General features: G+C 39.3%; 1 protein-coding gene across 1 annotated transcript in view; it reads right to left on the bottom strand.

Annotated features, from left to right (window-relative positions):
* Nucleotides 1-13,835, bottom strand: part of DIDO1 (death inducer-obliterator 1) — a 42,975-nt gene that overhangs the window by 17,393 nt on the left and 11,747 nt on the right. The window contains exons 7-9 of the mRNA XM_009273908.2: nt 2,111-2,579; nt 1,029-1,188; nt 199-315 (exon numbers count right to left, since the gene is read on the bottom strand). Of these exons, the coding sequence (XP_009272183.1) occupies nt 199-315; nt 1,029-1,188; nt 2,111-2,579 (746 nt within the window). The remainder of the gene's footprint in view (nt 1-198; nt 316-1,028; nt 1,189-2,110; nt 2,580-13,835) is intronic.

Here is a 13,835-nt window from a genome sequence, read left to right as displayed (position 1 = left end):
AGTCCACATTTATTTTATAATTTTATTCTGTACTTTGTTATCATTTGGCTGGTGGTAGAGAAAAAGTAGATTGAAACTGAACGTTATTAGTATTTCATTAGGAAGGAAATGGCGCATTAACGTAATACGGGTGGTAAGGGTTGGTGAACTCGCTCTTAATTCATATCTAAGGACATAGGGGAAAATTACGTTACTTACTGCTTTAGCTGGTTTCTCTTTCCATACAGACAGTTCTTTAGATAGAAGTTCTTCTGGTTTCATTCTCACTAGTTTTGACAGAGAGATTTCCTCACGAAGGACACGATGAAAAAGTCCCTGAAAACAAAACAGACTTTGTTGCCAAGCTGAAGAGATCCTGCTTGAGTAACTAACAAGATTTGCAGTGCTGAACAGGCAAAACCTGTTCCAGTTCCTTAATTCTCTATTAAAAATACCAGCTACTTATAAGCAAATTTGGAAAGGTGCAGCAAACAGAAAATAAGGATGAAACAATCACAAAGTATGAATTTTCCTCATTATCATCAATATCTATCAATATAACTGAATAGGAATGTCAGAAGTTGAGCAGCCACTCTCCTGTTTCATATCTACTGTAGAAAAAAAAGAAAAAAGACAGACGTTTCAAGTGTTCTCTAGTGGATATTTTCATCTGCACCAGCATCCATTTTTTTCTTTTAAAGCATAAATATGATCACGTACATGGGTGGTATCCAACACATACTACAGAATGTCACAGGAGGAGAAATTAATAAAGTCTGTATTTATTTTAAGAAAGCCATTCTCTAAATAAGTATTTCACACCAAATGCCCAAACTTAACAAATACACATGACCAACTAAAGTAGACTTTGAATTCCTACTGGATAAAAACTTTTTAAAAAATATTTGAATGGCTTTATAATAATCTTTTGTAAAATAATTCATCAGTCTCTATCTTGAAACTCTTAACGTTGAGGGTAGAGTTTGACATATCATTAAAAACCAAAAGTATATTTCAGTATATGTTTACTGTTTAAGGAAATTCCAAACCTGGTTTTTGGGGTCCTTGAGATTGAACATGATGCTACGGTATTTACTCTTGTATCTGTTGTCCGTAACTTGAAACAAATTAAACATCTCCTTTTCAATATTGAGTGCTACTTTCCCTACTTCACTCTCTGTCATGACCAGATCATCGCTATCATTGACTCTGTTAAAAACAAAAAAGGGTACGTGCATTTACGTTAGGCATGAATCTTCAAGTAGCATTCATAAAAACTAACTTTTCAGAGGAAGGAGCTAACCTAGGCTCCTCCTCACTCAGTGAGGGCTCAAGACTCCTTTAAAAGACATCTAAAAGCCAAAGTCTATCTCAGGACCTTGAACCGTGAACTATGGCAACCTTTCACTACTGTCCACAGGTGGGCACAGAAGACAGCCTGCTCACGGCACTGAAGTTGGGAGTTTCTCTGCCGTGAACGACACAGGGAGCCCAAGCACTTGAGTTTTAGTCCTACATTTTCCACTGTGAACGGCATTTCCATTTCAGCAACAATACCAGAGTGCAGTGCTCTATAAAGTATTGATGGCTGGCATTAGCTTTAATAATCATTGTGGGACAATTTGCTTTTGTTTGTTTGGGGGTTTTTTTCTTTCTTAAGTCATACAGCTGTCCACTGACCAGGTTTGTTTGTTGTTGATTTTTATACTGGGAGGGGAGTGAATCTTTGCTTCAGTAAGCCTTTGCCCTTTCGCTGTGATATTTCCTATACTATGTTCCCTACAACCTCTACATCTCCAAACACTGCCATCACCAGATTTTAAAACTTCAGAGCTTCTGCATTATAAAAGCTTCTATGTTGTAAATTAATTCTTCAGCTGTAATTGCCTCAATATAGAGACTAGTGAGGTTTCTTTTTTTTTTTAAGGCTTTTTCACATACACATTTATTTTGTATCAGGATTTTTACACTTTTTTAATATAAACCTGAAATGCCAATTATACTTGTAGTAATTTGTAGTATAAATTCAATCCCTCAATATCCCTTATCAAGAAGTAAACAAAACACTGCAGGCTAAACATTTATGTCTAACTGTAGCTTCCTATATAAAGTAAGTGCTTTGAATTCCCACCTCTTCCATAAAATTTCTTTTAGGGACCGTCGAATATTTTGTCGAATCTGAGAGTTGGGTTGTGACTGCATAGGGCCAGCTGATGCTTTTGCTTGACTGCTTCCAGATGCAGCAGAAATGGAAGACAGTGAAGGCTTTTTGAGTCCTCCACCCAAACTGGAAGATGTAGCTGGTTTTTTGGAAACTGATGAGCCATGAGAAAGAGATGAATGTTTTGAAGGAACACTGCCTGATGAAGGAACACTGCCTGATGAAGGCCAAGGTTTCTTGGGAATTACACCTTTGAAACTTCCAGCCGAAGGTTTCAGTGGTTGTTTAGTTAGTGATGTGTTAGAGAAGGATGGGGACTTCTTTGAAGGAAGATTTTTAGTAAGGGAAGACATCTGTTTCTCCATTATAGATGCAACAGCTTTCTTCGATGCCGATGTAGGCTCTGCTCTATCTTCATGCTTTTTCTCTTCCCTTTGAGCTGTTAAAACAAAGAAGAAAATACAATATTAAAGGCTTAACTTTATAACTTCCTATTCATGAAGATCAGTTACCAATCTATAAAGAAAAGTCTGTGAAATGACATCTCCAGAGAATAACTATCAAGTAGGCAATTTAAGCTATTTACTTTCACTAGCCTTTTTAAAAGTAATTTTAAAAACCATGTAGAGGTTGACATAATTTTTTTTGACGAAATTTGTCTTTGATCCTTCAGAGAGTACTTTGTCTCAGAGGCCGACTGAAGAGTTTAAGAGTTCCACTTTGGCTCTAAAGGTTGAAAATTTTATTTACAATCTACACAAGAAAACTGGAGGAAAAAAAAGGCACCACCTTCAAAGATTCCTGAGTGGGATAAGCTTCAAAAACACTCCAAACTTTCACACATTTTAAAAAAAAAAAAAAAAAAAAAGGGCAATACAACCCACATCTTACATTTAAAGAGAAAAATTCTCACAGCACCTTACAGAACCTATTTATTACAGAGGCTGACCTGAATGTAGAGTCCGTGAATTTGAAACTGCATTATTATCTTAACTTTAGTCTTATTGAAGTTTAATAAACCCTTTCCCCCAGACTTTATTTTAAAGAGCAAGCAAAACCAGACAAGTTACGTAGCACAGAAGTCACTTAAAAAATTTAAACACATACTCAATCTACTTGGTTGCTAGCATTAATATCATACTGATGACGTTGCCATAAACTATTATTAGATCTTCCTACTCAGTTCCTAGCTAAATTCTAGATTTATAGAATAATTAAACATTAATATTGCTGCTCAGGCTGTGGCCATCTAATTCCCACCATTCGCAAACTATTCTATTAATACTATCCAAAGTTTCCATTTAAACATTTTTTTTCCTAATGTTAATAGAATAATTGATACATCATATACAAGAAAATTTACAAAGTATAAGTAAAAGCTCCAGTTTTCACCCATGTTGAAGTTATACTTGCACAGGACTTTAAAAGCAATCATTTATTTAAATTGCATTTCATCCGTCCACCTTCTGGCACTGACAGGAACAATTCAGCATAACAAAAAAAGCCAAAACCAAAACAACACACACACCCCAGCAAAAAACCCATCAGTTACCAGACATTAAAGCTACACTGGGCTAACACTAGCACATTTATCCTGACAGCTCAAACAAGGAAGGGTTCTGATGGAACTATCAAAAAACAACTCCTGAAATACAATTGTTTCAATTAGAAAAGCCAAGTTTTCTCCCAAAAAAGCCCTTTTTCTCACAAATCTGTAGGTAACCACTGACTAGTTAACAAGTTAATTTTTAATCTGATGTTTTTAGCTCGTGAGGGTTTATAAATGAATTAGCCCAGAAGCCCTAGTTGCAAAATGCAGGACACTTCCTGGGAAAAGATCCAGGAATTTAACATTTATGACTTTACCAAGGACCGAACGGTCCCTCTTCACCTTCCAGATCTGCTATAATGAGAGCAGAAATTACTAGGAGGGTCTGAACTGTCCAATCTTTCTATCTGTTCTGAGATGGACTTGAAGGGGACAAAGCACTCCCGTGAAGTCTGGTTCAATAAACCCCACAAACCAGCCCAAGCTTCCAATGGAAACACCCCCCAAATCGGGGATGATTTGGAATGCTTAAGGACATAATGCGATATTCCCTCATTTCGGGAGGAAAAAGCCTTGCAACCTTTCTCCATGCTTAAAGTTCAGGTACCCCCCCAAATGTTAGCATACACTTCCAGCGTGCTGGAAGCATCTAAAAATGCTTCTAACCCCAGTTTCTTTAAACGGGCTCTTACTGTTGGCAGTTTCACCACAAATACAGAAACCAGTGGTTAAGACGAAATAAGAAACGACGCTGCACTTGGACTTTTGTAAGGCTAAGTATAAGGGTGTGTGCTGAACTTCTGCCGGAATACAAGGAAGAACCAGAAGATCCAGAAACACTATATATTCATCCTTATTTTTTTTTCTTAGAAGCATTTTACAAGTAGACAACTTGAGGAGTTTTTCTGAGTGAGTTTTAACTATTTGAAGTGTAAAACGAAACAGCTGCCATAATATATTAAATAATTTCAAAGAATGTGACAATTCTGCTATAAAGTAGATTAAAATTATTACTCTCGCACTATTCCCATAGTTTTCCCTGGAGACTGGTCTTGGTTACTGTCAGAGACTGAGCTAAGGAGACCTTCCGTGCGACCCACAATGTCTTCTCTTATGTCCCCACCCTCCCCCCGAGCTTACCCCGCTAACACTGTACCAGATGTCAGGAGGGCTTTGGCAATCCCGGGAGGGAGGAAGGGGATCAGGAACTATTGCTGATGGTTTTGGTTTGGTCAAATTAGGCACCCAGAACTTAACAGAGGTAAAAAGCCAAAACTATTTCGAGTTAGTAGTCTTGAATAGAGAGGCGGCGAATATCCAAAACATGCGCACTGATAAAGCTGCAGGAATTACTCTACTTCCATTCTCTTTTTCCTGATTTATTGCATCTTCTGCACAGATTTGTACCTTTTCAGGCAGGTAGGACAGAAGCACGTTTCTGTGACTCATCGTGAAAAGGCAGGACAGCACAGCTCAGGTTTCAAAATGACGACAGTAAAATTCAGTCCTCAGTGCTAAGACATTTAGTTCTTTTGGTTTACAGCAGAAGTACAAAATGTGAAATTCTAAATTTGTATTTAATTCTCTATATGCTATCTTTTTAATGATTAGTTCAAATTAGTTAACAAGAACTACATTGATAAAACTAAAAATAGCACAACCAAGATGTTTTGTGTCACTCAGATGTTGTATATGAGAACTACAACCACACCACAAACCTTTCTATGTTACAAACCGCTGTACCATAGTAAGAATAGGTACTTGTAAAATAAGTAAGTTACTAGTACAAAGGTAGACTGACGTTCCCAGGGTTGAAGGGCAGCAGAATCGATGTGTCCGAGAAGAAAGATGCAGAAGCACCCTTTATTCTGCAAGTTGACATCATGACCATTTAGAAATGTTTCCAAAGTAAGGCATGCAATTCTGTGCTTCTTTAGCCAATAGAAAATGTGCAAATATTTCATAAGCTTCACGGAAGTTTAACAGTTTCAAACTACTTTATACCAGTTAAAACTGTCTACCTAGCAGTACTTGTTGATGAAACTGATGGTACAGATTTTGTATGTACTCATTCAGCCACACGTAGGTCATTCAGTGCCTCAGAACGTCTACCCACTACTTGTTCAAACTTACAGGACACATCACTATTTGAAGGACACCCAAATCGTGTGCACATTGTGACAAAGAATCAAGACTACTTAAATCCTACATATGCAAATAACCCATGATGGCTGTAGATGAACCTAACCTAAAAAAAACCTCTTATCCTATTTTGACTATGAGAAACCAGAATTTTTGTCCTGTCAAGTTTTGGTTTTTAGTGACAAGATTAATGTGCTGCCACGTAATCCAGCTGAACCGAACTCACTGTGTCGTTACACGGGTCTTGGATCCAACGCACAGGAGCACCCAGCTGAGTGCGAGGAAGGAGCAGGACTGCCTCTTCTGGTGGCAGCTCGCTCTTCTATTGACTTAGCCGCAACGTGAGCACACCCCAAAGCTTACGCTATCTTCTGATAGGTATGAACTATGGCAAGTGCACGTTTGGAAGAGTTCACAGAAATATGTACTCTTTTCAGAGAGCAGTATGCCAACGTATGTGGGATTTAACTTCTGAACAGATGCCACAGCCGTTCAGCAAATTGACAGGACATGTAATGGAACAGGTTATTCTCTCAGACCACGAGTTTCAAATCGCTTGGCCTCGCAGTCCACGAACAACTTGAAGAGAAGACGCAGTCAATGCCTACTATACACACTGGCCACTGTATTTTATCCTGTGATGTTTCCAGTCCTTTTCATCAGTAGCTCCAGCGTACCTACAATAAATGCTCTCAAACAAAGTTAAAATAAAAGGATAGGGACGACCACTCACATTAGCCTAACCAGCCTAACGGAATAATAGGGAGTTTCACCACAGACAGAAGATTAGTGCCAGAATAAGGCATTTAGTGCCTCTTCTATTCGGCACTTTTGAACACACAGGTGTACCTCCCTTGGCTGGATGTTAGAAACGGTATTCAAAACAAAACATTAATTCCTATTTTCCCCATTTTGTCCTGTCAGCCACTTCTTAGGACAGCAACAGGATTCCTACTGACTGAAGAGGCACGGGCTAAAAGAGGAGAGGTTCAGACGGAGCTGATGAGTCCGCTCATTTCCAGAGTGAAACCCAATGAATCCTCTGGCAGAAAAAAGTGCATTCCTTGCAAGGCTTAAGAAATAGCATTACTATGGTATGTTCACTACAGACATAACTATACTCTCTCCCACTAGATGTCCACAGATACAGAACCCCTCCCCTAAGGAAATTCCCCGTGAAGCTAAGCCATATATTACAACATGCAGCCAAGAACGAAACTTCTGTAAGCGGTGGAGGACATAACTGCCACATTATCTATTGTGTTACAGATGAGTCTGTTGAAAGCCTGATGGTTACGTATACTTCACTTTTGTACATCTCAGCAATGCTGTTTCAGCATTGTAATGTGGTTGTTGAGGCCCAATTTAGGAATGATTTCCACAGTGCAGCGCTGTTTAATTTTGCGTGAAGGATTTGCGGGATGCACTCGTATCATAATCCCTCACCTACACTGGGAGGCTGTGTTTTACAGCACCAGCACAGAAATTATCCAAAGGAAACTTTGCTCTTCCTCTGACCTCTTCAAAATATTTCTGTATAGCATTCAAGCCTATGCTGGTTCTTCCCCCTTTCCCTCTCCACCCAATCTTTGGAATAGTAGCTTTAGAAAGTCACTTCAAAAATACACTGCCCCCCCCCGCAGTTTCTATTTAAATTATCTCATTTGTGACGGGTTATTTTGCTGGAGACATTATCTAGTTTTTCCAACTTTTAAATATCTGAAGAAATGTGCTATTACTTTTGTTTGTATAGTTTTGAAGTTATTCAAATCACTTTAAAGATCTTCCATTTCTTGCTCTAGTTGATGCTAAGTTTTAAACGATGCTGCAGATAAACCATAGGCAGTTACACTTGAAGAGCCTGTTTCGTAATGAGTCTTGTAAGGCTCAAGCTTTTTTCTTTTAAAAAAAATCTTTTTTTTTTTAGAAGAAGAGGCATCACAGCTACTACTACAGAACACTAAAAAGACTTTTGTGAAGAATGTCTTGCAGCTGAATGTTTGTTACATAGTACCAATTACGAGAAGTTTCCCTACAGAATTAAAAATCTGGCATAAGGCTGTTCATACAACCACTGCCTCTGGTGTCCAATATTGTCTTAACGTTTCCCTGTGTTCTCCTCCATCGATAAAAGATAAAATTCCTCATGGCAGGGAAGCACAGGCTGATGGTGGGGAAGCACAGGCGGATGGCTGCGTCGTCTTGTCCAGCTTGCACAGAACCTTCCACAGTGGGAGCACTGGCCCAAGGGCGCAGGACGTCGGCAGCCCAACGCTTCAGAAGACGCGCTGCACATCGGCAAGCCTTTACAAGCCCACAGCGCGGAGGCTGCTGAAGCATGTGTGGGTTCTACAGATACTTTTCATGCTCCTCTGTCACTAAAATAGAGAGCTGTAGGGGGAAAAAAAAAAAAACCCAAACCAAACCACAACTAACTTTCAAACGTATGCACAGCATACAAGTTTGTGTGGCACCAACAGTAACAAAGCTGGTAATTAACATTTTTCTGTTAAAAAACCCCAAAAAACCCCCAAAAAACCAATGCTGTAAAATTCCACAATATGAATAATAAAACCTAAGAAGCAGAGTACAGCTACTTGTGATCCACCTTTTAAAGTGGATCATTTACTACACTTCAAAGGATTTTTATGTTGTTTTCCAAAAAAACTAATGTCAAATTGGAGGAAAATTCACACTAGTGCAGCTTTGCAGTTGTTAAAAAAGGCAAAAATGCCTGTTAGAAGGTATTCTCCAACAGCCTGTGTAAAGGCTGGCCGGAGCTGAGCAATTACGTATTTTGAGAAGAGCTGATCTCTGAAGATAGGCAACAGCACCAGCCTTTACAATAGCTTAAACATCTGATAGGAATGCAGGTGCGAAAACACCAACCAGAAGCACTAATCTATTTCGGAATTCACAAAAAACCCCAGCCAGCCTTTTGAGTGTCACTCAGAAATGGGCCTGTGAAATTGTACTGTGAAGTTCTGTATGGTCCTGCAGCTCCTTCTTGCCGACACAGGTAGCTGCACTACCCGTTTCTCCGTGCGGTCGTTCCAGCGTGCTGCAGCTGTCCAGCCTGAACACTACAAGAGGTGAGGGCAGCCTGTTTTGGCACATATCACAGTAGAAAAGGACAGTCTCTTGGCTCAGAGAAGATGAAATATCTCACCCCGATTTGCCAATATCTGAGAATTCAGGAACGGTGTTTTGCCCTTTGTAAAACCGCTGAAACAGTGGATAGGTGAGATTTCTCAGATTTAAAACTGCTGGTGTTCCAACAGCTTCCCTTTGCCACTCAGCCTCGCTATGTCCTAAATGGACTTGTTCGATGCAGCTGTGGTATGACCCCTTTCTGCATGACTCGTGGCAGAAATAATTTTAACAGAGCAGAATTTAAACTAAAACCCTCCACCCCAATGCAGTGGCTGATACCGAACTTCAATCCATGAGTTCTTCCGAAGTGAAACCTTTTATCCAACTTAAAAAATTGAACAAAATACACGGGTGAGCTGGTGCTTTAGATGTCAGTTATAAAGCACTCTACAATGGGAAGTTACTTACCAGTTACGAGACGTTCCTCAAGAGCAGCCTTTGCATAGTCACACTGCTGGGATGCACGCCTGACATCTCAGAGCCTCAGACACTTGTCGAAGAGTCAATCCTGTTAGGTGCCACTGAAGCACCCTCTTGTGGCACCGAACATTCAGTGCCCAAGGCTGTGAAGGTGAGGTGTAGTTTGTAACCGCTTCAGTTCCATGGCCGTTCAACTGTTGCCTTCCCGAAACCTGTTTTTGCTAGACTTTTTGTCATTTCCCTCAAAGATAGCTTAGCATTAGTTCTAAATAATTCAGAAGTGTTGAACTAGTCTTAAATAGGTTTCAGTGTTAGTTTTCACCGTTAATTGCCTACGGAACAAGGTGTCTGCTTCCGCTTTCAAGACCAAATCAAACTTTATTATCAAACACTAGTGTTTCAGAGGTGTGCCTCCTGCCCTGCTGTTTTTCTTCAAAAGGCTCTATCAGTTCTAATCTGCACCACAATGAGAAGCTCGTAATTAAGCTGCCTGTTGTGCCAAGCCTTTACATTCAGGCACACAAAGAAAGTAAATCTGTCTTTAAAGTTAATTAATTTAGGAAACTCTGAGAGGAGGACCTTTTCTGTGGTGGTGATTTGTTTGCATTCAAGCCAACGCTGTAGCTACGCTCATGCAAATCTGTAACTTAGACACGCAAAGCTTTGTTTGATCTACATGAAATTATAGTGATTTATCTGATCTACATTTAGATGACTACATCTTCACAACTACACCACTCCTGAGTGAAAGAGAGGCACTACTGCTGCAAAAAAAAGGGCTCCTTATTTTCCAGGCCGTTTATGGATTGGTATGATCATTCCTTGCAGTGACAGGCCATCTTCAGGTTCCAAGTTCAGTACAGATCAGACACAGTGAATCATCAGCACCAAGACCAACAGCAAAACTTGACTCCAAAGTGCAAGAGATCACCTCAAAAAACCCCTTTTATTTGGGAACTAGCAGAGGAAGATCTTTTTCGCTGGCTATGCAGTCAAGTGAGCAAGTTCAAAGAACTAAAGTAATATTAGTAAAAGAAAGCAAAACAGCAATAGAGGGTGGTGAGTTTTTTTAATCAAACTTTCATCACTTTCAGTGTTGATGACAAGAGATAAACCACCCTAATATTCATAGTGCATCCGTAAGTTGTGCCAGGTTTCTGCCCCCCAACCCTTCCTCTCAGCAATGCTTCCTTATACTGAAGCCAAGCACCCATTATGGCAAGAGTGCTGGCTTTCTGTTGTCCAAGCTCCTTGGGGGTGCTAGGCGCTTGAAAGACAATAATAGGAAACATGCCAGCAGCAGGGACCAGCCTTCCTAACTTAAAGAGACACGGCAAAAATCTTCACGTGGCTGACAGCCACAGGACAGATGTAACATACCTTGTAGAGCAGAGAAGGGGAGCTCCAGTAGTTCACAGGCAGGAGATGATAATCACTCCCCAAGGATCCCACTGCTCCTTTTAATTGGCTGGGTCCCAGGGGATGTTGGCTTCAGCAGCCACTACTGGTCTGCCTCACTCCAGAGCCAGGGCTCAGATCACGTGCCAGCCCATGTGCCGGCACAGCCCCTGCCATTCTCACGATGCAAGTTCGGCACCGGAGCCGCGTTACACCAGTCGCTCCTGTACTATAACCTTTCCAAAGCCAGATCTCCAAGATGAATTTCTCAGAAGTTCTGGCAGACTCATCTTAGGTATTCTGATTATTATTTGGTCTGTCAGCAGCCTTTCTGAAAACTCCTCTAGTTACAAAAGGTTAAAGCTAGACCTACATGTACAGCAGCCGTGTGTCCCAGAAAATTGCCAGTAACATAAGTAATTCTTTTTATTCCCTTGGTACTACTCAATACTTATTGCCTCTTAGTATGGGTTTACGTTGCAGAATATAGCATTAAGCAAAGATACCTTAGCTTTCAAGGAGTTAATTCAGATACCAGAAGTAGTTTAGTTATAACAGTATGGAACTTGGCACAGGCTAGTTTTTCCTATGGGGAAGCACTCACACCAAAACAAAGGCATCAAGTTTAACTACAATCAGTCCTTGCAGACAAAAATACTTATGACTTAAGAACAGCTCCTCAATTTAAGTAAAATATTTTTTAATAGTTAGTAGTTAAGTATTTTTAATAGCTGAACCAACAGCAGCATATCCACATACACTGCACTCCACTGAAGAGTCACAACTTAAGCTAGTACAATCTTGCCTGAAGAGAAGCATTAAATTGGCACCAGTCTGTGTGCAGACAAGGCCCGTTTTCTTTTCACAAAGATACTTACAGCTTCCCACATCACTTTTACCTCCTGAGCCATAACTCCTCTGTCTTGTGTACTACATTTTCCCCCTGCTGTCTTTATAGTGGTATATTTTCCTTCTTTCCTGCCTTCATACTGTTATTACAGAGAGGAAAAAAATGACACAAGAAAAAAACCCCATAAATTATGTATGCTATAATCCTAGCATTTTGCTATGCACATCACATTTTGTGATGATGGGCTCCCAGTATCACTGTATTCCCTTTACAACATCTCCGTATTTTGTCAGAGGTGTATAGGAACAAAGCAGGCCAAGTGCCCTTTGTATCTGGGATCTTTCACTATACAAGCAAACACTATTCACTTTGTGAACAGGTCTTGGGTGTAGAAAAGTTTAGCTGCAGAAAAAATGTATTGTTTCATCAGAGCCAGGGCTCTACAGACCTGGCCTCCCACTTCCAGGAGGTGGCAGTGTCAAGTTGTCTCTCCATAATTCACTGCTGTAAAGCAGGAGAGGTACCACAAACAGTGTGCTTTCCTCTTAATGAAACACTTCCCCTTCGAAGTCCCACTCATTAACAATTTCTGTGAAATACTAGTACCAAATAAGATATTATAACAGATAGCTATAAACTCATATGATTTATCTGTCTACAGTTAAGTAAACAGAAGTTTAGTGCCTTAGTGTGACTTAGAAGTACTTTTTACTCAGGAAGTTCTACAATAATAAGAAACACATTTAATGTTCATTTTTTAACTAATAAACCCTCTTCACTCTCCTGTGCACTTAGTTACTTTTATCAATAAATGCAGTTAAGATGTTTAAATAGTTTTAGCACCTGAGCTGAGTAAATTATCAGTTCATGTATTTCTTTTAAGTCAGTCAGCTGAACTTCAACAAAGATTTGAAGCACTGATGAGTACTTAGTATACTTATGACTGGGTAGTTTAAAAACTGGGATACTGCAAATGTCTACCTTCCTCCCTCCTTTTGGATTCATTTTCTATTTTAAAACTGCTGATACATTTGCTGCTGACTTCTATTTGACACTTAACAACAAAAATATAGAAAAAAGTCTCTTCCAAGTGTTGCTCTATCAAACAGAAAACCTGAGGTCAGGTGCTTCAGACTTACACACTGATACTGCTGATAAACCTTTGCATCAGCAAACTTCATGTCTGAAGTGCTCCTTTACCCCCTTTTTACAGGGCAGCAGTGAATATAATGGACAAATATTGTTACAAATGCAATACATGATATTAATTAGTGTAAAACTTTAAGTATAAAAGCTCTCAGCAGAATCAAATAAGCAGTGGGCACAAACTGCTTTTGTGGATCCTTCTGAAAAAACGTGTTTATATTATGCTGTTTAAAGTTTGTCCTCCTCCAGCATAATTAAAAATAACGCTTCCTATTATTGTAAGATGTATGTTAGCCTGCTAACAAAACTGAAACATTTCAGAAATCATTTTGGGTGGTGCTTCCCCACAAACACCTAGATGATCTTACTAGATAAACGAGTCTGTTTTGCTTTTGTTATGAATTTTACATCTCCTTTGATATGACCTAAATATTGATAATTAACACTAGCTCACATGACAAATTCAGGATTTCTATTGCAACTTGAATCTCTGAACAACAATGTTCCTAAATCTCAGCAATCCATATACTTGTATCAATTTAGAAGCTAGGATGACTTTTGAAATTCAGTATAAAAGTTGAGCACTGCATATTAAACTAATACCAATTTTCCTAACGAAATTAAAAGCAACACTTCTGAAAGGGAATATGACGCATACCTGATTTCCTCTTGTATGTGTAGTTCAAATACTGCCTGCAACTTTAAAAGTACTTGTACTTCATATTTACTTATCAAAGCAAGTTCAAGATATTTCCCACTCTAGTTATTAAACAAATAAATAGGATTATTTTCACTGGGAACATCAAGATGTTAGACAGTGTCATTAATCAGGCTCCAGATTTTGGTGTACGAAGTCACTTCCAAGTACAGCCCTAACTTATCCCCAAAAAAAGCTACAGAAAAAAATTAGAAAAAAATCAGGAATTGAAGAAACACGAACTAACGGGGTAACAGAGAAAAAGAAATCACTGCTCTCTCTAACTGCATCCTACTAGCACCAAATAGCCTTTTTTTTTATATATATAAATGCAAAACAG

The sequence above is a fragment of the Aptenodytes forsteri genome, unplaced genomic scaffold, assembly GCF_000699145.1.
Source record: "Aptenodytes forsteri isolate BGI_AS27 unplaced genomic scaffold, ASM69914v1 Scaffold47, whole genome shotgun sequence".
NCBI classification, from domain to species: Eukaryota; Metazoa; Chordata; class Aves; order Sphenisciformes; family Spheniscidae; genus Aptenodytes; species Aptenodytes forsteri.
Note: the sequence above shows the minus strand (reverse complement) of the source record. Positions and strands in the feature narration are given on the sequence as shown.